The 24452-nt window shown below is 34.3% G+C and overlaps 1 protein-coding gene across 9 annotated transcripts in view; it reads right to left on the bottom strand.

Annotated features, from left to right (window-relative positions):
- Positions 1-24452, bottom strand: part of ATP9B (ATPase phospholipid transporting 9B (putative)) — a 174648-nt gene that overhangs the window by 110343 nt on the left and 39853 nt on the right. For all 9 annotated transcript variants that reach the window (XM_062569862.1, XM_062569864.1, XM_062569869.1 and 6 more), the window contains 2 exons: positions 24343-24401; positions 16630-16681 (listed from right to left, as the gene is read on the bottom strand). In XM_062569862.1, the coding sequence (XP_062425846.1) occupies positions 16630-16681; positions 24343-24401 (111 nt within the window). The remainder of the gene's footprint in view (positions 1-16629; positions 16682-24342; positions 24402-24452) is intronic.

Raw genomic sequence — 24452 nt, 5'->3', positions numbered from 1 at the left:
CACGTCAAATGCTTCTGAGCATAGCTTATACTTACAGCACATGCATACAGCCTAGTTATTCTTTTGTGGGCATGTTTACCTCTAGAAATCCTGAGGGAAAAGGCCCTCAACAAAAACTTTCAAACCAAAGATAGACGGTGTTTGAGAGGAGGCTGGTCATATTTTAGCCTTAAGCTTGAACAACTGTATCAAAGCTTCCTCTTATTTAATGGTAGGCATTAGCATCAGGTAACCAAATCTTGTATTTTTTTTTTTATACCAGAAGAATTGCTATTGATATTTTACACATTAATTTCTTTCCACGTATATAGCTTTAATTTCCTGAAACACTACAGTAACGCACATAAACCTTTGCTGCCAAACACTTAAACTCCATTTGCATACACACCCTTCAGCAAATTGATAACAGTTTTTAATACAAGCATCTGGAAAACAGCATAGGCTCCTGTAAAGAAGTTATTACTTGGGCTGCTATGTATTTTCTAAATCTAGTCTAGCTTACACTTTTTTTCTTTTTAAACTTATGTCATTTTGAAGAGAAATATTGTTATACATGAATTATTTATTCTTTTTTCATTTTCAAATGTTGTTCATAAGCAGAAAGAGCAATAAGCAGAAAGATGGACTTGTTTTCCTTAAAACAATTACTTTATTAATCAGCCTGTTTACCAAGGAGTTTGTATAGAAAGCGTAGCCAACACAAAAAACTCCCAAAAGCAATATTGACATACAAAGGGCAATCCTATTTTGCAAACAAAATCATTTTCTATTGAATTGCATCTCCTGCCTTCTCTGGAAAGCTATTATGAGGAAACAAAACTGACCAAAGCAACATTTAATACTTGTTATGACTGTGGAAAAAAATCCCTGCTACCCTGGAGAAGCTGATGTAGTTTGCTGCAGAAATAGAACTTAGCTATTCTTTGGGTCATTTACAGAATCTCTTTCGTATTACATAATTATTTCAGAAACCTCTTTAGCCAAAGGCTCTTTAGTAAGATAGCGCATCAGAACTTCCCTTAGTAGCCTGTAAGTGTCATAAAAGAATCTGAAGTAAAATATCCTGTCAGCTACACAGGTAGGACCTCCTGTTTTCTATTAGCTCAGGGAATAATACTGTTGAATAATCGAAGACTGGGTAATTAAATCCAAGTATCTCCAAATGCATGCACCAATTCATGGGAAGTCCCTGCAAAACAGACTGAAAATACCAAGGAAAAATTTAGATAGACTGGCATAATACAACAGGGCTTTCACATTGCTCCTTGCTTGCACAGTCCATATGCATTGTTTTTATAACATAAGAGAAGGTGGGAAAGCATGCTAAACCTTAGTGTTTGATTTCCAGGGCTAGGCAGGCTTCTTATCTAATAAAAATCATGAGAAATTAAAATGTTTTTCTTGTAAAAAGAAAATCTATACATTTGTAACTATCCTATTCATCCTGTACTCAGAACTTAATTCTCATTTTCCCATTATTGGTTCCTGGCTGGGAAGAATGATCTGAGAAAGCAGCACTGAGTCATGAGATGAGACAGATTAATGACAACTCCAGAATTTAGGGGAAAAAAGATAGGGAATATCTAATTCTGGCTACATTTAAAAAAGTAACAAAAGCAACAGCACCACATCCTTCCAACAATACTGCAGCAAACACTCCTGTCCTCCTCTTCTTGCTTTGAACAGTCACTTACTTGTCTTGTTTTCAACTACACCTATTAATTAACATTTTAAAAGTGAAGTTATTTTTAGAAATAAGATTTCCATTTTTAGATTTAACAAGTACCTTCAGATTCCTTCCACAGAGCCTTAACAGTCAACTCACACATAGTACTTGTTACAAGTGTCAGTATATATAGTAAAAAACGGAATATAAGATGTCAATAAATATATGAATTCTGAAAACCTTATTTAATTTTCCCCTGAAGAACATTAAGCTTAAGGTTTCTGCTTGCTAATTTTTTGCCAAATATCAGCAAACTCAAAGAAAAAAAGTTTTGCCAATGAGCACCAACTAAAAGTTACAGGTATAATTCAAATACGTCATAAGGAATATTTCAATATTATATTGTGCTAAAGAGTCAAACAACTACAGTTTAACTGTATATAACAGATATGCAGAAATATGCATATTTTACAAGACCCAGGGTCTCAGCCTTGAAAAGGTACTGTTTTGTCTGAGTAAATACAGGGTTCAATTCCACTCTGCATTACAGAGATATAAATTGAAAAGCCGTAGAATGTGTACACTTAAACCATCAAGTTAAATTACATTTACTTTATTTAACATTTAATTGACAAAAATTCACATCAGTCATTCATAACACAAACAATGTTAAACCACTACAGTCTAGGTTACTCACACAATAAAGAAATCAAGTAAATAAAATTACATCCACCTTCTCTCACAAGAGTTGTATCCAATAAATTTTTTACAAATGAGAGCAGCAACAATGAATGCCTTTTAAGCCTTGGCAAAACTGAATTATTCAATCTATTTGCCTATATCCTATTACAGCTTACTTATGAATACTTGATTTTATTTTGTATAATTGACAACAGTTGTCAGGAAAGGAGGGTTTTAATGGCAATCAAATTAAGATCAACTGGTGTAAGTGTCACAGTGAAGTGCCTGTGTCAAGTGTTGATGAATTAATTGATGGGTCACTGAAATAGGGCACATGGAACTGTCATAAACAGCTATAAATTGTCTTGTAATATTACCAGCCTTCCTGCTATGAGTCAGTATTCCAAATGCATTGAAAGAAATGGGTTACTAGAATATATCCAACAAAGGAAAAATGAACATTGACTTTGCATACCTAACACCAGATCATTTACTAACAACTTAATTTTTAAATCATTTATATGACTTAAGTGACTATGTGCATGAAAATTTTAAACTGATGACAAGATGAATAGCAGCAACAAGATGATGTGTTTGAGTAGAGTTTCATTTACCATTATAGGAGGTAGTTTTCAATTATGATAGCTGCTGGAAGGACAGGAAGAAGCAAAACACCTGAATCATCTCAAACATTTAAGCTATAACTCTATCACTTAGGATATATGTGAAAATTGTAGTGGCATTTATACAAGATAGATTAAATTAGTTTTAAAGCATTAACTTCTCTTAACACCAGCAAAAGAATTGTGTGCACTTGAGATATTTGATCTGAATTAAGAAACCCATGAAGCAATTGATTAATTGGAATTTAAGCCATCAGTCACTAGATCCATCAACAGATTCATTTACATTCTAAACAATCAGTTGATGGTCTTATAGGATACCATGTATTAATACACAGTCAATACGATACCAAACTCATCACAATTCCTTATTGACAAGCACACAGATGCTTTTAATCCGAACTTGATCACACTGCATGTATTTTTGGATTACTATATTGATTCAGTATGCTTTAAGAATTTTTATTTTTATTAATGTTACAGAATTTCTTACATGTAGCAAACAAAGCTCCAAGGCAAGAAAAAAAAATAGTATCTACATTCATAGTCACATTCTCAAATTCTACATTGATTCACACAATTTTTGGATATGCATAAGGACACTAAAAAACTAGACAGAGTAAAAATCACAAAAAAGGTAGAAGTATATCAATTATAAAATTGTAGTAACTAATACCTCCTTTCTATTTAATAAGTTTGATGTTCCATTTTGCTCTGTTATTCTTCTGATGTATACTAATCTTCTCCTTTTAGAGTAGTATAGAAGGAAAAAATGATTTATTTACACCTTTATCTGGAACATGCTACTTCATATTCCATAAAAAACAAATCTAAACAGCTTGATGACTGAGGTAGTCAAATCTGCTATACAGAATATTTAAAATACTGAACAAGTTTTGGCCTCACTGTTTCAGATCAATGAAAAAGTGAGGGAGGCCAGAATACCATTTCATGATGGTATGAAAACTAATATAATACATGGCAGGTGTCAGCTATCCTGTTAGATTTTATACAATCACGAAAATATTTTTCATTGATATTTATCCCTGCTTGTTTTTGCTTAACAGTCTACTATTCTAGTTATTTTTATCATTTAGAACTGAAAAACTACAGTAATCTAGCCCATGAATGATCCAAATACACCATCAGATTAAAGTCAAGCAATTTCAAAAATATTTCCAGTCTTCCTGTTTGTTTTAAATCAATTTCACTTGCAGCTTCAACACATTAGTTATACTTGCTACATATGTTAGTGATAGATGCATCTTTCTTACAAACAGTAAGAAAGCATATATTCCTTGTGTGAATCAAGGATGAAATTATTGTCCAAGAGAAACAGTTGTAGCATAGTAGAAAAATCCTCCCTAGTGCGACTCACTCTTGCAAGCTAATTTCACTGAAGTTACGGACTGCTTTGATAAAAATATACAGTACCTCTGGATAGATCAAAGGGATGGAACTGAACCTTTTGCATTCAAATAGGTTATAGTCAGTTCTTCAAAATGAAAGTGGTTCAACTGCAAGACATTCAGCACTATCAACATAAAAAAATCATCCAACATGAACATTATTCGACAACTGCTCTTCCATAAATGCTCTCCATTTTGCTGTATTACCATTACTTAACCACAATAATGATTCAAGAAAGTGAAGTGATTTCAGTTGGTGTTCATTTGGCTCTCACAAGAAAATATTCCCATTTATTATTGAAAGACTGGTTCTTATTCAAAATGTATCATGAGAATTACTCTAAACACAAGTACTGAATGTTTACCTAATGACTCAACAGGATACTTTTTCCTGATGTACAGCAAGATTTGCAGTGGTTATAATATAGGGGACAATAGATCATCAAATTGCTATCTATCATAACAGAAATGAAGCCTGGAATTTAGATTTTTTTAAACTATCATTTTCTTCTTTGGCTTACTTAAAGTTCAGTAAAAAATCAATTCAGTTACCTCTTGTTAAATAGTGAAACCAGTTTGTTCAAGGAACTGACTGGTTTCAAGACCTAGTTCATAACATCAAAAAGATTGAGGACTTACAAGCTTTACATTCTGATTCCAGTGCAAAGCACAGGTTAACACTGATTTAACAAGTTTTCAATATATTTTAAGAAAAATGATTAACAAGGCCCCCCGATTGCTTCACTATCTGCTCTGATAGGACAGCACAATTATCTCCCTCCATCAGCCTACCTAAAGTATGTATTTATTCCTAAAGACTGATAATATTAAAATATAGCTATACATACACACACATCTTAAAGAAGAGTATGTGATGAGAAGAATTTTCTCTGGGTGAAAGCAGAGCTTACAAGTAAACAGAGTAAACAAAAAAAAAAGGTCTAATACATATTAGATTACTAAAGGTGCAGGTAGTTACCAAAATGTTAGCTGTGGAAAAAGTAACCAACTTGAAGGAGATACTGCTGTACCAGTAGCTAAATGGCGAAGCAGGAGGGAGAGCCTTAATATTTCACAATGCAAAAAAGAGTACAAGTCAAAGAAGGTGATTAAAAAAAAAAAAAAAGGAACAAAATACCACACACACAGATAACAGGTGATTGAAAAAGGAGAGGATAAAAATCTTTGATTAAGAAATAAATAAAGTGTATTATTCTTAACCAAATAGGACAATGGGAAGAAGCATCAGAAACATCCCTGAAGTTTGATGACCGATCAGAACACAGACTTCATTATGGCAAAAAGCAGAATTCCAATTTTTTTTTTTAATTCTTCTTTACTTGAAAGAACAGTAGAAAGTTGTGTGAAGTTACACAGACACTTAAAGACAAATTCTCATCCCTCTAAACTCCTTCAGTGTCCAGAATCGGTTTGGAAAAAGTAGTTTTCTGTCACTGACCTCTTGAATTTTACCTTTTATTTGACAGTGATACAGCTTTAAAGATACAATGCAGAAGCATTAGCTCAAATTCATGGTTAAAAACAAACAGATAGAAAAACATTTCTTATACAAAAAAACAAACCAGAGCACTGGAAAGTAAAAAATGTCACATGTCATCTGTATTCGAATGAATTTAATTTCTCCGTTTTCCTGCACTTGATTCAGTCACTAGCAAACCATATAAAAGTTAGCTTTAATCCAAATAGTTTGGCTCTTTGTCACAGTGTAGCTGCAGTAGTCTGGAGGTCAACAGAAAATGGGAAATACATACCGTGAGGGAGAGTAAGCACTCAAATTACTAGCTTGCGCTGACCTATGTGGTCCTATAAACAGCAGACACTAATAAGATGCAAGAGCAACTTCACTGTAGACCTCAAAGAGGAATTCAGTGAAACACTAAAACCTTGAAGATTCTACTAGATGACAGACTTCTGTGAGACCATATCATTACCATACAAATTACTCTATACAAACGATCCCTCTGTTTAAATGTATTAATAACAGAAAATATATGGACTTTTTTCAGTTAAGGTGAATATTACTGTGCATCTGCTCAAACTGAAAGGTGGAAAAATTACAGTTTATAGAACTTTAGAATTAGTGAAAGAGTCCGTTATATACAGGAAGCAACCAGGTTCAGGACTTATCTAAACAATTATCATTCGAAGTTTCGTTCATCTTGACAACTCATTTTGCAGTTTAAGTTCAAAATAAGTCAAATTTGTATAGTAAGGAAAAGGAATCAAGAAGGTTTGCCAATTTCTTTTTAAATCAAAAAACAGCAAAGAAAAAATGACATCATGTATTAGCTGTAGAATTCTGAACATTGCATTTAAAAGACAAAAGTATACAAAGACTCTCTTTAGTAAAAGACTTCTTCATAGTTCTGATAAGAAAATATTGACTGGACTATTGTCAGTAGTGGCAGTCTGAGGCCCGGCTACCACCAGGTGGATTCACAATACAGAGAAGGAAAAACCTCTGTGGAATATAGTTTAATTTCTTGCTAAATTGGATGACTACTTGTTCCAAAACTCTAGGCCACATTTTCAAAAGGAGTTGCACACAAAAAAGATGACATCTTACTGGAGGGAAAAAAAAAAACCAGTTTACTTCTTAAGACTATAGCTTGTACACAGCGTAAATTTGTAATCAGGAGCTCAAGTCTGTATGCAGTACTCCTGCAATTAGGACTGCAAGAGAAGCAATTAAATATGTTAGCTAAATTTCCCTTATGCTCAATAAATACTGAGAGCAGTGACGATGTGGCAACACGGGCCTTAGCATTTGTACAGAGAATCTCATGTCCTCTGCAGCCGGGTGCTCGTTACACAGTGGCTCATTCTACCTTAGGTTCTCTGCCACTGAAGAACAAACTTGCTATGCAAAGTTAGTGCAAGCCTACATAAACTTCCATCCCACTTCTAGTCACAGTCCAGACACATCCCACGCCCCCATGAAAGCCAGAACCAGACTACATGATTTTACGATATTTAAATTTTTAGTGAGACAACTTCAAAAACTACTGCAAGGTCAACTCATTCTTCATTAGGTCTAATAATCAGAACTTCAGAGGCTACAGAAATTCCTTTTTCATAATACAGATGGAGACCTTCAAGAGACTTTTTCCAATTGTTTCAAAGAAATTACAGAGATAATGTTTACAGGTAAGCTAGTAGAGTCATTTCTATAAAAGGGCATACAATATGAGGCTGTATGATTTGCATTCAAAACGCATCCAAATCTTAATCTAATTAATGCTCTAATGACACCAATTTTTGCCAAGTCCCCCCCACTACTTACATTCCTCTCCTACGAGACTAGTCTTTCTTAAGTCTTTATTTTCAAAGCCTTTTCACATATCTTCAGCTTAGCAAGTATAAATATACATATAACCTGTTCACTGCATTGTTGCTTGCCCTGCCTCTGAGGCCAGCTTTGATCATCCTTACCTTCAGCTTGCACTGTTTTCTAAGCTGCCTACCACCAGTGGGGAAGGACTCTTATTAAAAGAGTCATTAAGCCTCCTTAAAAAAAAAAAAAAAAAAAAAAAAAAAAAAAAAAAAAAAAACACACACTATCCTCCTTTCAGCCAAAGTGCAAAATGCATCCTAGAGGCAGTGAATTATACAAAAATAAAAGACTGAGTACAAAGTGGCTACTGCTAGAAGTAATAACCACATATACACAACTGTAAATTGTTCCTCTCATCCTACAAATGAAGATGCCTTCCTCAAAAACAGAGGGACAAAGTGGTAATCTACTATCCTTATGCTGTTCCAAAAATGAATACCCTTGAATTAGATGCCCATTTCTAATAGGTTAGTCCAATTTTCATTTCAAGCTCTGATTCCTACAAAGAAGTTAGAAGTTTTAGAAGTCTGTTAAACAAGGATTCATTTAAATCACTAAAACATTAGTTTCTGTGGAAACAGTTCCTGAGTGGTTCCTTAACTAATCAAGCTGCAATCAGACGCAGAGGTGAAAAATTTAGAATATTCTTGCTGTATTATTCATCTAGGCACTTTGAAAGCCATAGACTTGAATGCTGTTTCTCCAACAGCTTTGACTGTCTCTCCTGTTAAGAGCTCCATCATCCAGCTTACTTTCAAGTGCCATTACTACAATTTTAAAAGTGGATGTGAAAAATTGGCATATTCATACCCCATTTTAAAACACATATATATATGTTTAATATAAAACATTAGTTTTATATAACATCATTAAAATTATTATCAAATTGATTAATGGAGCAATGGAACAAAAAAGCCACCCTGGAACACTGAGTGCAATAAAAGCCTTTTTAAAAACAACAACAACAGAAACAGAGGCAAACAGGTTACATGAACATGAATGAAGATGTCATATTGAAAAAGTGCTATAAAGATTCTTATTTTAGAATAAGGAAATTCTGTTCCACTTCGATAAATGTAGAATTTGCACACAACCACTACATATAAATACATAAATAAAGACTCCAGAAATATTACTGTAACATCAGATTATACATCTGCATATTGCAATTCATATGGAAGGAAGTTACTTCACAATAACTAGTAGCTATGCTTATATGATTCTGCATGCTACAGTTTCACGCTCTATGGGCACAATCTTGAGCAAAGTAGAATAGCTGAAATTTTAGCATCTTTGTGTACCCAAATACAGAGGAGCTGTTACTGCCACGGTCCAAAGGACAGGGGTCTACTACTATGATCATGTCATCTGGCAGAGGTTTTCACATAAAGAATGCAACTCTAGAGTCAGCATTTGTTTAGGATTTCAAGACTTTCACAATGCTACCCTGGCCAAGCTGCCAAATTCCCAGAATTCTGGGAATGCACTACCACTGGACAGTGGGCACAGGAAAATCTGTGCCTAACACAGTATACACTCTCCTTACCGCACAGAGTAGAAAAGAGTTTTCAGTTGTTCTCAGTCTTGCTATTAATGCTTTTTTTCTAAATATATGTAAAACATATTTATTTGTTACTGATGATTTCAAATGAAATGAAACATGCACATTGTACAAGTCACTCAAGTACATATAGAAAAGAATTAAAGAATTCAATCTGCAATGATATCTAATAACATTTCACTGTGCAAAGTTACAGTTATAAAACATTTAGAGCAACATCATTAGAAGATTAACAGCTGCTGAGACTTCTTTCTTCTACCTCATAACCAGAGTGTTATGTATGAGTTCATATTATCTTATTATACCTTAAGATTAGTTCTTCGCATTGATTCTATGCTCCTCAGTGGCTTAAAACAGGTATCAAAACACTTGAAGCCTCAATTAAAACAAATGTTAAAAACAGAATAGGAACTGAAATATATAAAAAAAAAAACACATTAAAGTAGTTTAGACAGATTGTTGGCAGCTACTCATGCCCTGAAGACAAGCTTTTATTCGGCCGTATGTGCAAAACTTAACTCCATCATTTGTCATTTTCTGTAGCAATAAATTTTCAAACCATTTTAGTTCCCAGACAGGTAGGTTTTATACTGCATGTTTTCTAAACATATAAAAAATTCCAGAATGTGCGATAAATGCATCTCTTCCAGCCTTCTTATTCTACAGTAGCTGGTTCTATAGAGACAAGAAGTGGTACAAGTTGCACAACCAAATTCCAAACTGACATTTCTTTCCAAATATCCAGATTTCCAGAATAAGCTGGTGCCTAGATAAACAACTAGCCTCTGCTTATAGATCACTAATTCCTAACTGTCCAGAATAGATAGTATTTCCATCATCTTTATTTTATTTTTATTTGCAGTGAATTTTGAGCTTGATATTAACGCAGCAGTGTTTTAGTACTACTTGCATTTTTAGACAGGAAAAACTAGATCCTTTAAGCGAGATAAAATGCATGCTGGTACAATGCCTTTCTGTGAAGAAAGGCTTATATATTCACTATTCGCATAAACACTTTCTTTAATGCAAATCAGTGTAATTTTTGTGAAAAGGTAGATTCTGCATTATGTGCTTACCAGCTCACTTGGTATTTCTTCTAACAGGAAATCAAGCTATAAGCACTACTAGATAGCCTGTACTGGCATTTCCATCTTTATGTCAATAAAAATAGTTAAAATTAATTCTGAAAGCCCATCACATCTTAGGCAATTATACTCCTACAAAAAAAAAAAAAAAAAAAAAAAAAAAAAAAAAAGTAGACTAAGCTTAAAAGAAAGAAAATGCTTTTTCTATTCTTTAATGTTTTAGTCATACCATTAAAGCTATTGAAACTAAAAAAACCTGAAACCTTAACTAGAAATTGTAATAACAATAAGATTGTTTTTGCTACAATTCTGAAAAATGCAAACATGTCTGTGGCTAATAATCAGTGCTTCTGTAAATACATTGGTTTTAAGGATTGTCATAAATGAAATTAAAGAAAGCGATCGATGAAATGGGGGAGACATCGCCCCTAGTACTCGCATAGATAAAACCAAAACAGTGTAATGTAGGCCTGAAAAATACACATTGTTATAACTGTGCAACTGACATCATTATCATTCCAGGAATTAAAGGTTCTTCATGACCAAAATAATTTGTGAGAATTTGTAAGTGATTTCCCTATTACATCCATTGATGGCTCTAGCAGTAGCAGACATTTAAGTTGGAATGTCCAGATGAATAAATGGCTATAAATAGCAGTTAAAAAGTAAAACTAAGAAAATTGTCTGATAATGATTTTGTGCATAACAGCACTCTTAAAATATTATATGATTTTAAAAATACACTTTCAATGAGAAAATCTATGCAAAGAATAGACTAAATGATGTGTAGACTAAAATTCCTGGCTTTCAGCTGCTGGGAAGACACTCATGCCATTTGATTGTTGCTAGTTAGGTTTGACTCAATGTACTGCCCCAGTAAGGAAACGTATGTGATGAATTCAGGGCTCGATTGAACCTCTAAGCAGGACGAAGGTAAGGTTCCTAGAAGAGACAACATTCAAAAAACAAAATACAGCAACCAAATATAGTCAGTAGCCGAAGAGACGCACCTTGAAATATAAATAAGCCTACAGTTCCTGGTGTTCTGCTTGTGACCAGTGAGACTGAGCAGAGAGGAAGCTAGTCTTGGCATTGCCAGAGGCAAACTCTGGAAACAAATCTTTGCCAATCTGAATGGTGCTAAGAAGTTTACAGCAGCTCATGCATTAGAATTTGTTTGTGGACCATATTTTAGTAGACTTCAGTTTTCTCAACCACAGTTTGACAGAGCAGGAATATCTCAGTGCAGTATTCTGACTCTTGGGAAAAATACTTTTTTTCAGAAGCAGTAGCTTTCACTGTTTAGAATCACATCACTGCCCCAAATTCTAACCCTGCAAAAGCCTAGTGCACAATGGGCAAAGAAGTTGAACTAGACCAGTAAAAAGTACTTCCACTTTGTCCTTTGGAAGTTTAGGTCCTGTCAGAGAAGACTGAAAGGAAAATCCAGCTCTCCTTTCGTACCATCAGGAACACACACTAATATGATAAGAACCTCAGAAACAAAAAGACGGGTTTAACTAAGACTAATCAATTCTTACCCTCCTGAAAGGCTACTGACAAAGAACAGTATCATAGAAGTGTTGTGATTACTCTTGCTGTCACAGGTCTTAGGAGTCAGCAGTAGTACAGAACACACTCGTTTCTTCCCAGTCCAAGTGTCAATGGAACAGGACACACGCCCTGGGCTCTTCCTGCTGCAGGGGCTTTAGCAAATAACCCATTTAGCCTTATCTCCACATACTACACCATTCTGTCAGGCTATCTTGCTCCCAATAACTTTCAACTTGTTGGCCAATTTCAATCAATTATAGCAGAACAAATATCTAAAGAATACAAAGTGCCTCTAATTTTTGTGAAAAATTAGGTTAAGATCCACATGATCCACGAGCAAAAATCAGCATGTACTTAGCTCAGAACCAGCCACTGCGTGTGCTGGCTTTTGCCCAGTGAATAACAAGAATCTAGAGGAACTGGAGGAGGACAAATGAAAAGTTCATAAGAAGAAAAAAAATTAAGCTTCATTCATTGTATTTTGACACTGTAGCCATGTTATTAAATATTTGTGTGCCTCTCCTAGTTTCACATCCAAAAGCTAACGGAGTACGAATATTACAGGGATATCAAGTCTTATAAATATATGTATCAGATTTTCATGAAGGACTAGCTCATGCCAGAACATCTCAGTATGACAGAAAATTCTCACTGAATCAGAATCAGGTCACCAAACAAAAGCATGTACTCATCAAAATAATGCATAATCAAAGTAAGGTCAATAATTCTAGTTAGAGAAGGGAAGAGTTTATCATCTAACTTTTTCTTCTGTATTGTGGAGACAAAGGCAGTATCTTTAATAATACTCAATAAAAATTGAGTCACTAATATAAGCTTCAGTTGGCACTTTCTGTGGACAATTAGAAAGCTATACAATGATGCCTGGAACATTCTGTGTAACTGATTTGTGACTCAGATTGCATAGAGAAATATCATGCAGAGTGCACGTTAAGCAATAGGGAAAGAAAAATCAAAACAAACCAACCCACAAAAAAACACCTCTACTCAATTCTAGTGAGCAAGCTTTCTATTGGCATAACACAGATTCTGCCTACATTTGTATAACAGCTTTCCACTTAGGTATTTGGTTGTTTTGGCATAAAGCCTGCTGATACACCAAATTAAGAAAACCTTTAAATCATCTTTTGCAGTGAGCTCAGCCCAAACATTCGCCTTTAATCTGGTGAAAGACTTATAATGGGACAGATCTCCCAAATTGCTTGTCATCTGTGCCATGTACGATGAGTGAAAATATAAGATTCTGCTTTAACCTTCCCACCATCACTTTATATATATTTAAAACCGAGAGATTATTGCAGAGGTTTTACTCTTAAACTTAAAAATCCCACAATTTTTTCTTTATTTTGGAAGTCATTAGAAAGCTTCTGTTATAATGGAAGCCTGAGAGCAGTAAAGAATTCCAATCTGAGGAGGGATTTTTTTCTTCTTCCCCACCTTGGGAAGTAATCCTAACCCTAAACTCAAACAGCCATCTACCACCTACCTGCCTCTATTCATGAAGATAAGAATACCAACATTATGGACCGTCAAGAATGAATACAAAGGAAGAAAAAAAAACTTGTACATTTGCATTTTTTTTTTTTTTTTATATATCAGGCTTTTACAAAAGTTAACCTAATCTTAGAAATTAGATACAGCTGAGGTAATGACATGATGCTAATTATATAGAAATCAAGTATCAGCTGAAGATATTATAACTAAAATGGATCTGATAAAGCCACACACTAAGTTATAAAAAGACACCTAGAAAGAATTCAGTTTCTAATCAAAACAAGCCATTAGGCTTGATCTCCTTAAATTCAGCTTCTGCTTTGTAAGGTTGAAAGCATCTTAAAAAATTGCTGCATTTCTAAAGGTCCATTTGGGGAGGGAGGGGAGGAAAACAAGAGGAAAACACACACATGCCACTCATTTCTTCCACACTACCACATTTATATGAAAAGAAACTAGAAACTAGAACAGTTTACAGTTGAACTTTGTAAGCTACTCCTTTATAACACAAACTGCTTTTTGACTGCAGATGCAGAATATTACAGTACTGCAAATAAGTTTCCAGAGAGAAGAAATGGAGATTTAAAGATCATTTCAAGAACTCTTTGCTTTAACCTATAATATTGCTACTACAAATCTATAAAACATCAACTGTTTCACTAAACAGAAAATAAAGTTACCTATAGAACAAAAATTTTCCAAATTGTGTTTTATAAAGTATTTAAAGTGTGAAAATAAGTCAAAACTGTAACATCCAGGAAAAATGATTCACTCTAATCAAACACAATTACAGACATTTAAGTGTAATGCCAATACAACTAAACTGTTGCATGTTCATAAAAAGTGAATCTCCACCAGTGCTTAAAAAAAACCCAAACAAAATACACTTTTCTTTTGTAGAAGTATATATAAAATAATTTGTATCAGAAGATTTTACCAAATTTGCTCTTCACTCACTGTATGTCATACTGAATCTCTTCCTAATAGGTAAACAAATCTTTCCAAGTGTTTACAAGCATTTTTTTAACCTTAGTTATAGAAAACATACTGTTATAATACGATAAACTTGATATCTAGAAAATAAAACAACTTACAAGTTACTGCTCTGGAGTCTCTTAAAGGAAAATTTTGATTTAAAATTCTAAATAAAGCTGACCAATGAAATGGACTTAAATGACTTTAAAGCAATGTTATTCTTCACACACTTTTGATATAGGGATTTCCCACCACAAACACTCTAGTCAGTTCTCTATCCTTTAAATAACAGTATCAAGGGGAAGGCAGACTGCATAGTTTCTTGCATGCTTTTATATAGAATTTAGAAATTTAAGAATTAACAGAGAGGAAAGCATTCCACATATGTAAAACACTGAAGAACTTATGCTTTTGCAAGATTAGCAACTGTTTTATTTTGTTCATTTGCTCCAGCAGTGACAATGCATCTGATGTAAATTACTGCAGGGATCTTAATTAAGGATAGCTCTTTGCAAATAAACAGCTCCTGATACTTCTACAGCAGCAAACATGATGCAAGATGATATACTGAGCTGGCTAGGCATTTCTACTTCAGGCACATAATTCAAAGAAATTACCATTCATACATACTCCTTCTGGAGTGGACTGTAATTTCTTCCAAGTGTCTGGATACGTAACCCTATAATCCAATATAGCTAGTAAAGAATAGGAGACTTCAGACCAAAGCACTTCAACTTTTTACTGCTTATGCACTGCATGCAAATAACCTAGTTTAAGGTAATCCTTCTACAGGTGGACAGGTCCTCCTACTTTTTACTATTTTAAGTAGGTGTGATTTCTGTTCAAATCATTGTTAGGTAAGTGGAAAAAAGATGACACTCCAAGTAGCCCAAAAGAAGACATCAATCAATCCCTTTTGAATCATGCTGGAATCCAACAGCTTTGGGTTGTCAGAAGCATGGTGCATTTTAAGAAATTAAGGTACTGCGTACCCCACATATTCTGGAGCAGATGGGTGTCAACCTAGATAGAGAATAATATACAGACTAGCAAAAAACTTTGTAAACTCAGACCACTCATGGTTGATCTAATGTCTCTAAACAGCATTTGAAAGTCACTACTATGATACATTAACCACACAGTAATTCTCTTCCTTTAAGCATGTCTTAGTAGCTCTACTGATGTTCTGCAGGCTATCAGAAATATTTTTGTCTTCTCTTGCAAGTCACACATCACTCACGCTAACAGTCATCCACACCCATGAAACTATGTGGAGAAACCTAATGCGCGTATTTGGCCTTCTATCTGAAATTTAGCTGACAGAACTCCAATGTCAGAATTGAGATCACTATTAACAATACAGCGTTTTCCAATGTTACAACTATTAGCTTTGTGAAATTTAGTGCTGTCCTACAAACACCTGGCAGTTCTTCATAGTCTGAAGACGCACAAAAATATAAAGTAAAAAACTCAAACAAGTTGCATGAAGGCCATCCAGTTAGTCATGTCTAAGCTTCAAACAGAACAACTGTAACATCTAGGGCTCCTATAAAGGAGATGCTTGTTCCTCAAAGACTACAAGTACTAAACCGCCACCATGTTACAAGAAATAACTAATGAAAAGTACTTATATTCCTCCACCTCAAGCAAAAAAAATTTTTTTTTGGACTCCCAGAAAGGCAGTATTATTTTCCAGCTAGCTTTTTAAAATTATCTTTAAAAAAAACATTATAAGCACACACCAGGAGGATGAGATTTCAGTTACTTTCAATTTAGTAACTGCAATAGAGTCGAATGATATTTCAATGTGTGCTGCAATATAATCAGCATAACATAACTAATGTTAGTCACAAATAATTAAAAATACTATGAAGTCGTATTAAACAAATATTCTTTAAATATATTAAAATAGTCTTTATCAATATTAGCTTTGCCTAAAAGTTCCACTATATCAATCTATAACAAGAAATCTCTCTTTAGAGGAACATATCTTTAAGGGTCATCTGTTCCCGGTAAGATTTTTTTCATTTTACAGTCCAGACATACTGGATGTCTCATATAAGGATATACTTCCATTAATTAGATAGTGAAGGTAAATTTCATATCATCAGTCTATTTTACCACTTTGAACTGGCCACAAGGCGCACTCTAAAATTTCACCGCAACCACTAAGTTACCATGTAAACAATTACAATTATTAAAACATACCCGTTTTTTCCGATGTTCTGAGAAACACCATGTCAGATGGGATTCGCTGATTCTGAGGAGGGAAAAAAAAAAAGTAATTTTAAGTAAGAAAAAAAGAATTCCAATCAAATGTCCAGTAAGATCAGTCACTAAAAGGTCACACTTGGATTGAAACTCAATTAAAATAGGATTTATCAAAGTACTTTACAATCAGCATTTGCAATTCAGAAATCAATATTTTCAAAAAATTATACAATAAGCAAACAACAGCTAATCCTTTCAGATTCTATTTATAAGTGAATCTCAAATGTCTGAAGAATTAACAGATTTACATTCTTGAACTATTGTTTTCAGACAAGAAATGTAAACATTAATTGAATCCTTAAAAGAAAAATTTAGAAGAGCAAAATCTCAAAACTTAGTTAGCATAGATAACAGACCAACTGGTGAAATTCAAAACACCTATCTTGGCATTTAAATTGCACTTGTTGTGCATACCAAGTATATGAATATTCCCTGACATAGTCTCCTCTTTCCCTGCATGCACACAGAGAGGGAACAGGAAGGCTGGATACAGCACTTTACTCTTTTATACATTTATAAGCCTCCCCTCTACAAAGGGGAAAACAAATAGCGGTTTTTTCTCAGTACATAGGGCATAAAGACAGGCATGGTCAGATACAACTACATGCCTGTTCTGCTCTTTCCCCTTCAAGTGTATAACTATCTGTAACAAATTATGTTTTCGATTTTTTGCGGAACCTTGGCCTAACTAAGCCTTCACAGATTAAATACTACCCCCTACCACACACACACGCACTATTTGTCATACAGCTACCTAAATCCTTAGCTCTCGTCCCTTGTGCACAGGCAGCTACCCCTCACAGTTACACATTGCCAACATAGTGCTTAAGAATGAAAAATTGACGCAAGTAAAAATAATTAACAGGGAAAATCCTAAACCAGTTGTAGGACTGGAAAGGAAGAGAAATGACAGATAAGCTGATGGGGAATAGAATGAACACTGGAAAGGAAAATGAGAAAAGATATAGTACTGAATTTTGCGTAGCAAGTTTCCTGCCACTCAGTTAGTATGCCATATTATTTTTTGATCTTGAAGCGGTACACAAGGATTCACTTGATTTTCCCTTACAGACTACCTTAAACTGAGTAAGAAATCTTAGTGGATTAGTAGCAATGGCTTCATTAGTTTAACACTAAAGTAAATTTCCCATTATTCGTTTAAAATTACTTGCCCAGAGGCTTTAATGTTTTAAATTTTACTTAGAACAATTAACATTTTTCACACAAAAGGTACCTTCATTTAAGAATTAGAAGTATACTTGCTTACACAGTCCTGAAAGCCACTGAACAGCTATGGCTCATCTTTTATTTTTGAAGAGATCAACTGCCTGCTTGAACTAAGAGTGAAAAGGAAAAGGAAAGAAAAACCACACACACACCATATGTGTGTGTGTATCAAGACCATCGCATAGAATACATTAACTCCATGAGGGTTGGTCTTTAAAATAAGTCTGAATGAATTTACTGGTCAAAATTAAAAAAAAGTTAAGAAACATGATCAGTATGTAAGCATTTCAAAACTTCATACAACTATTCTACATTTCGCACTTCAATTATCAATGTCAAAATACAGTTATAATTCAGCTGTGACTATTTTGTGGATAAGCTACCAGCTATAGGAAGCCGTCTAGTTATTTTATATAGAAGAAATAGCAATGAAGATGCACTAAACAAACCTGAGAACTTCTATTTAAGATACTAAGTAATGGAATGGCTAGCACAACAAATTCAGAATTCAGCAAGTACACCGATTCATTCTGTCAAACACCACAAATCTTTCCACTAATCCTGAGAAGTCATAACTATCAGAGAAGTTTAATGGCTCAAAATTGAGCTTTTCATGAAACTGAATTAAAATTCATGGATATATTTTAAATACATATACGTGTGTGTATATATACGTATGTGCATGTGTACATAAACATAAATATCCTCAAGTTCAGCATGCAGCAGCTCTGAACCTACTTAGCCTAACAAGAATCTAAGCAACAGTCCAGATGACAGCATCAGTAAACCACAATGCAAAAAGTCTTCTGGAGGAATCAAGACCCACAGAGTACTGGAGATATCTGTCATCTTCCCCCCCCACACACACAGCTAGTCTTCCATCTCTATATTTATGGATGTGAAACTGCTGTGAATCTGGTTTGATTTGAAATCCTACACTTTTTTTCGTTTTTGAAAGCATCAGTTTCCCTTCATCATTGCACGTCATGAAAAAAAAATCCTAAACCTACAAAACCACCCACAGAATGGCTGAAGCTCCAAAAATCAGGCAAGATAACTAAGCACTGCTTTGTATAACTATTTGCTTAGTCTTGATAGTGTCTGATACCCTCAAAATGCCATGCTTGACTATCCATAAAAGTTAGTGCAGAGGGTGAAAAAAGTTTCATATCGTCTCACTACTATCAGAGAATAAGTGTATATTTACACCAGACAACAACATTCAAATTGTACTCTAACATTTGCCTTGATTCTGGAGAAGTGACACTCATATAGCAATATTATTTCTAATCATAAAACAACTTGGATATTGTGAATATTTTAACAGAAGGTAAAGTTATTAAAAACTCCAGAGAATTCTTCCCAGGGTAGCATGCAATCACAAGAACACTACTTAGAAGAGCGTGATCTGAATATATCTGAGACTAAATCACCAGATTCTCTGTTGAATGGCCTCAGCTATCAAAATAAGATGTTTTAACTCCAAAAATTTGGAAGGCACACATCTCTTGTCCACTTCCTTGTAACATACTCTCAAGGATGCTGGTCTGGAAGTAAGACTGCAAAAGCTAACTCTATTATCTACCTATGATTAGTATAATAGAGGAGGGAAGTAAAAGTCTATGGAGACAGTAGATCAGAAAATAGAAGCAATGATGAGTTCTACTGTCTTAAGTAAATAAGAACAGTTCCCCCTCCTCTCCCCCCCCCAAAAAAAAGGATAAATCCAGCAAGTTTGGAAGCACTGAAAGATAGGTATACATGCTGGCTTGTCTAAAAACCTCTATATTGCCAGCAAAAATTCCTACTCATACCTTAAAAAAAAACCTTGAATTTTCAAGAATGGATATTTCATGATTTAAGGCAAATCCCATCTATTTATAAGAGCACGAAGAGTTAAAAATTTACATGCTTGTTCAAATGTCAACAGTATTCACCTTGAAGGCACTGTTCACCTGCCATTGCAGCTGATACAGCACTTTTGGAACCTTGCCATCCAACAAAAAAAATTAGGCATGTAGTGAAAGTTACTATTTATCATGAGGCCAGACGCAACGAGGAACATCCCATGTTCGGATTGGGAAAGAATTACAAAGAAAGGTTAATCTTAACAATATATATTATTATTTATATACTATCAAAAAAAGAGTAAGGGAAAATGCCAATTCAAAATTAAGCCAGTCTTTCTTTAATTGACTATAACAAGTAAACAGATATACAGTCTTTAGATAGATTAGCTATATATTTCTGCAGCTTTCCTACCAGTTCTGATGTAAAACCATTACACAAATTTGAGGTTACTGGCTTCACATCTACAAACTTCAGTTACTCACAAAAAAGTAGCCCCCCCCAAATTTTGCCAGAGTAGTGACCTAACAATCCTACACAAAATTAAATAGATGTTTCAGCAATCAGAATGAATTATCAGTTTTGACAAGTTACTACCAACTTCCATGAAGAATGCATGTTTTATATTCAATGCATGAGAAGTTCACCTGGTATTTGCTATCCAAGAATCAAGTCTTAGACCTGACTGAAATAAAACTGAGGAGAATGACTGAAATTAGTCATGTGATCATTTTCACATAACTAATTTTCATATTTCACAGCAAAATTCATCTTGATTTTGTGTCTTTTTAATGTGTCCTCTCTACCTGTTTTTCTTCCTGTAAAATAATAAATTCTTTTATGCATAAAAATACCTGAATGTCTTCTTCCAAGTAACAAAGGCTGGAGACAGAGCATTGTCTTTACTTTCTCCTTAAAGAAAAAAGCCCAGTATTTAGACAGACACCTCTTTCTTCATCAGGTTTTCCATATTTTGGAAGTAGGCAGAAAGGTACTGCAGAAGTACTAGATACCACAAAAACTTCATTACTATTACTGCTGACACTGCAGAGCAAAGATTCTCTTGTAAAGATGTAGTACCTGATACAGTCATTATAGAAGAGTGACTACACACAAACAGATGGCAAGTGTGCCACAAAAATCTTTAACATCTCATTATGGAGAAAATAAAGTTCTATTGTACACAGTCACAGAGGAACAGTAGCAATATGTCAATCATGTTACCCATCTCATGCCGTATTTATCAAAGTGGAACAAGTTAAAATGATAACGTATACAACTTCGAACATTCAGAAACCCATGAACAAACTACATGATGGCAATTACCATGGAGATGAAGCTAGAATTTTATTGATATACACTGAAATTTGAATATAAGTCATGAAAATGGCTTGAATATACGATTTTGCTTGACTTACATCTAAGTAGAATTAAGACTGAGGGGAAAGAGCACTTCGATTTCCCTGTCTATGCTGCAGACTTAAGAACTCATTTCTAGAGTTCTCATCGTAAGCTCCATGCCACCATGGCATACTACCTAAGCTGGCCAGGTTGAAAAACAAGATAACTCACAAATACCAAATCTCAAATATATTCATACTTCCCTGCAATAGAGGCTACATTATCACTTACAAAATAACATTTCTAAAAAGCTACCAAATTACTTTCTCATTTCTCTCATGGTTTTATCATGAAATCTTTCTTTACATAAATTCCCCCTAACTCCCTACATAGTCCTCCAATTCCCTTGCCAGTAAAGCACAGACCCTCAACCATCTGCATTTCCTGTCCTTTCCTTTGCCATATATAGGGAACCATGTATTGTTCTCCTTGACTAAAATATTCTTGCTGGCTTCTGAGTTGGAAATGAAAAATGCAGTTCACAATTCAATTTTCTCCTGTGTACTGTGTAATAACGCAAGTTAATAATCACAATCACTACAAGTACTGGTTTAATTTCACTTTGAGATTAAAAACAGTTGTGCCCCCATACTGCTGTCCAAGAGCAGCTCTCCAAAATAAAGCATTACTGTTCTGCATGCTCCTAAACATTATTTCTTAAATTTTACACTCTTCACATCTTCAAAAGGTGTTTCAAACTATCAATAAGCTACAGTGAATAAATAACAATATCTTCCCAAGGAGATTAAGCAGCTAGAAAGCAGCATATATGCTTGGAACTGGGGGGTAGAAGGGATGTGTTTTCCAGCTGATAATTACAAACATATTTTGGCTTTTAAAAACGGGTAATATTTTCTTCTACTCGGTCCTTTTTCTACCTTAGTATTAGTGCATTAGCAACATTCCAGTTAGGGAAATAACATATATATTATTCAGAGCAAAGTTGTTTCAACCACTCTGCAGACACTTAGAGCTGTTCTTAAATTAACCAGGCCTATAAAAAAAATCAGAGGACATTCAAGGCTTAAATACAGAGAAGTTTTTCACTTAAGTTGTTAGTATTTGTGAGCAGTCACTAGTTAACATATAGATCTTCATCTCAAATGAGTCACTAATTTCACTGCAGAAATGCTGTTGATGCATCTTCCAGTCAAATACAATGTTAACTTGCTCTTTTACCATTAGAATGAGCAATCGAACACTTCACTCCCCAATGGTTCTCTGGCTTAGGAATCATACTCTGAAATTGAAAACTGCTTATTTCAACAAAATGCACTTCACAACAAAACAGGAAAACATTTGGTTTCATTAGTCTGAAGGCACTTACAGTTAGGCCATGATAAATAAAAGGTGTGGGGTGGGTGTCAGCTTGAGGTTGACATGCAACATTCAATTACCTCACATAAACCTGATGCATCTTACTGACATACCTGAGTAAAGTCTACATCAGAAGGACTCTACACATTATTTCCCTCAATCTTTAACATTTTTTCATTAGAAATTTCAGCTACTCAAAGTATTATCTGTAAACTGCTGTAAATTAAGCTAAAATAGATGTTAATTATCTACCTTATAAAAGACAGATAGATCCCCAAAGTAATTCCAACTTTCTCAATTTCAGCATAATTTGCAAGCTAATGGTTTTCCATAAATTTCAATGAAGGCAGATTACCTGTGTAGCCACTAAAGTCTTCCCTATAGCATGCACAATAATTAGTTCCAGGTTCAAAGATTACCAAAGCCCTAAGAAGTTTTCTAATCAAAATCAAAGCAAACTGGCATCTTGTGTTCTTTATTCTCAGTCTCCCAGAAGATATGGAATAAATGTAACTAAGCAGCTGTAAACTAGCTCCATCTGTACTCTAAGATAGAAAGGTAAAAGACTATTTAGGTGTGGAGGCTGGACACATTAGTGGTAATCTTGTCTACACTTGTAAATCCTGCAGAGAGCAGCCCAAAAAAACAACAATATAGGTAGCAGACAAAAGCAAGAAATAGTACAAAATACACTAAAATAAATCTATTTTAAGTTGAGAGCAGCAAACCAAATGAGACTTTTTTGAACTATGTAAGAAAAAAGAAGGAAACAGAGGTTTTCCCCAAAAACAGAAGAGAGATTTCTCCTACGTGGCTGAAGAAAATACTCCTTATCCACTAAAAAAACATAGGTGAAATACTAAAGAAAAAGGAAAGGTGTTAACAAGCAAGACAGTATGAAATAAATCAACAGGGCACTTTTGCAGAAGAATTTCTCCTTTATCAAAAGTTATTTACTCTGCTAAATCAGGAAACAGGAGTTAATTCCACCAAAAAGTTTAGAAAAGTTTAGTCACTAATCAGGATTCTTCTACCCCTCAGATGAACCAGCAGATACAAGTTTCAGTTTGAGATACCTCTTTCTAGTATCTTGAGGTATTGACTGTTGATATAAAGCATGATGGGAATTGCTTGTTGGCATCTAGAAAACTGGTAACCTTTCCAGAATGAACTTGTACAAAAATAGCTTCCTCTAACACAAAAACTAAGTTGACTTTCAAGGTCTCAGTAACTTCTTAGCAAGCAAGAAAGCCATATAGACTGCAGTATAGTATGGAATAAAAACTGCACATCTAGTCCATACATATATTTTCCTATTTAAGGAACAAGAACAGAACTTGAATTTACATCTGTAATAGATTTTCCCAAAATCATTTATTAAAAACAAATTAACTGAAATAAGAAACATTCTCTTTTCTTCTGTATAAGCATTGTAATAAAGACAAAGTTCACAGTTCTCACTCAACATCTGCAGTCAGACTAACTAGATAGCTTTTTGATATAACCTCTCCTTGTCTTCACACACAGAAAAGCATAGATGTGAACATCAGAAGAAAGAATCCATAATCAGCTTAGAACATCTACTGCAAGCCGTGAATTTCATTCAGTAATTTTGTTCCCTTCATTACATAGATGTAAACATGTATCAATTTGTAAAATATAAATATTTACATTCAATTAAGCTTTTAAATATATCCAAAGAGAAATAAGCTTCCTTGAAGATTCTCAAATAAGACTGAACTAGTACACTGAAAAGTAGTTCATACTTCACAGGTAAGTACTTCAATACACTTTTCTTCAGAAGACAATTAGTACATTAATAATTTAGTCTCTAAAATATATTTTAAAAGCATCAACCTTTTCCACTATGATGAGGTCTCCAACTTGTATGTCTGAACTCTTAACTTGCACTTTACCTTAAAAAAAAAAAGAAGAAATGTAATCAACTTAGGTAGACATGAATAAAG

Source organism: Rhea pennata, chromosome 2, assembly GCF_028389875.1.
Source record: "Rhea pennata isolate bPtePen1 chromosome 2, bPtePen1.pri, whole genome shotgun sequence".
Taxonomy (NCBI): domain Eukaryota; kingdom Metazoa; phylum Chordata; class Aves; order Rheiformes; family Rheidae; genus Rhea; species Rhea pennata.
Note: the sequence above shows the minus strand (reverse complement) of the source record. Positions and strands in the feature narration are given on the sequence as shown.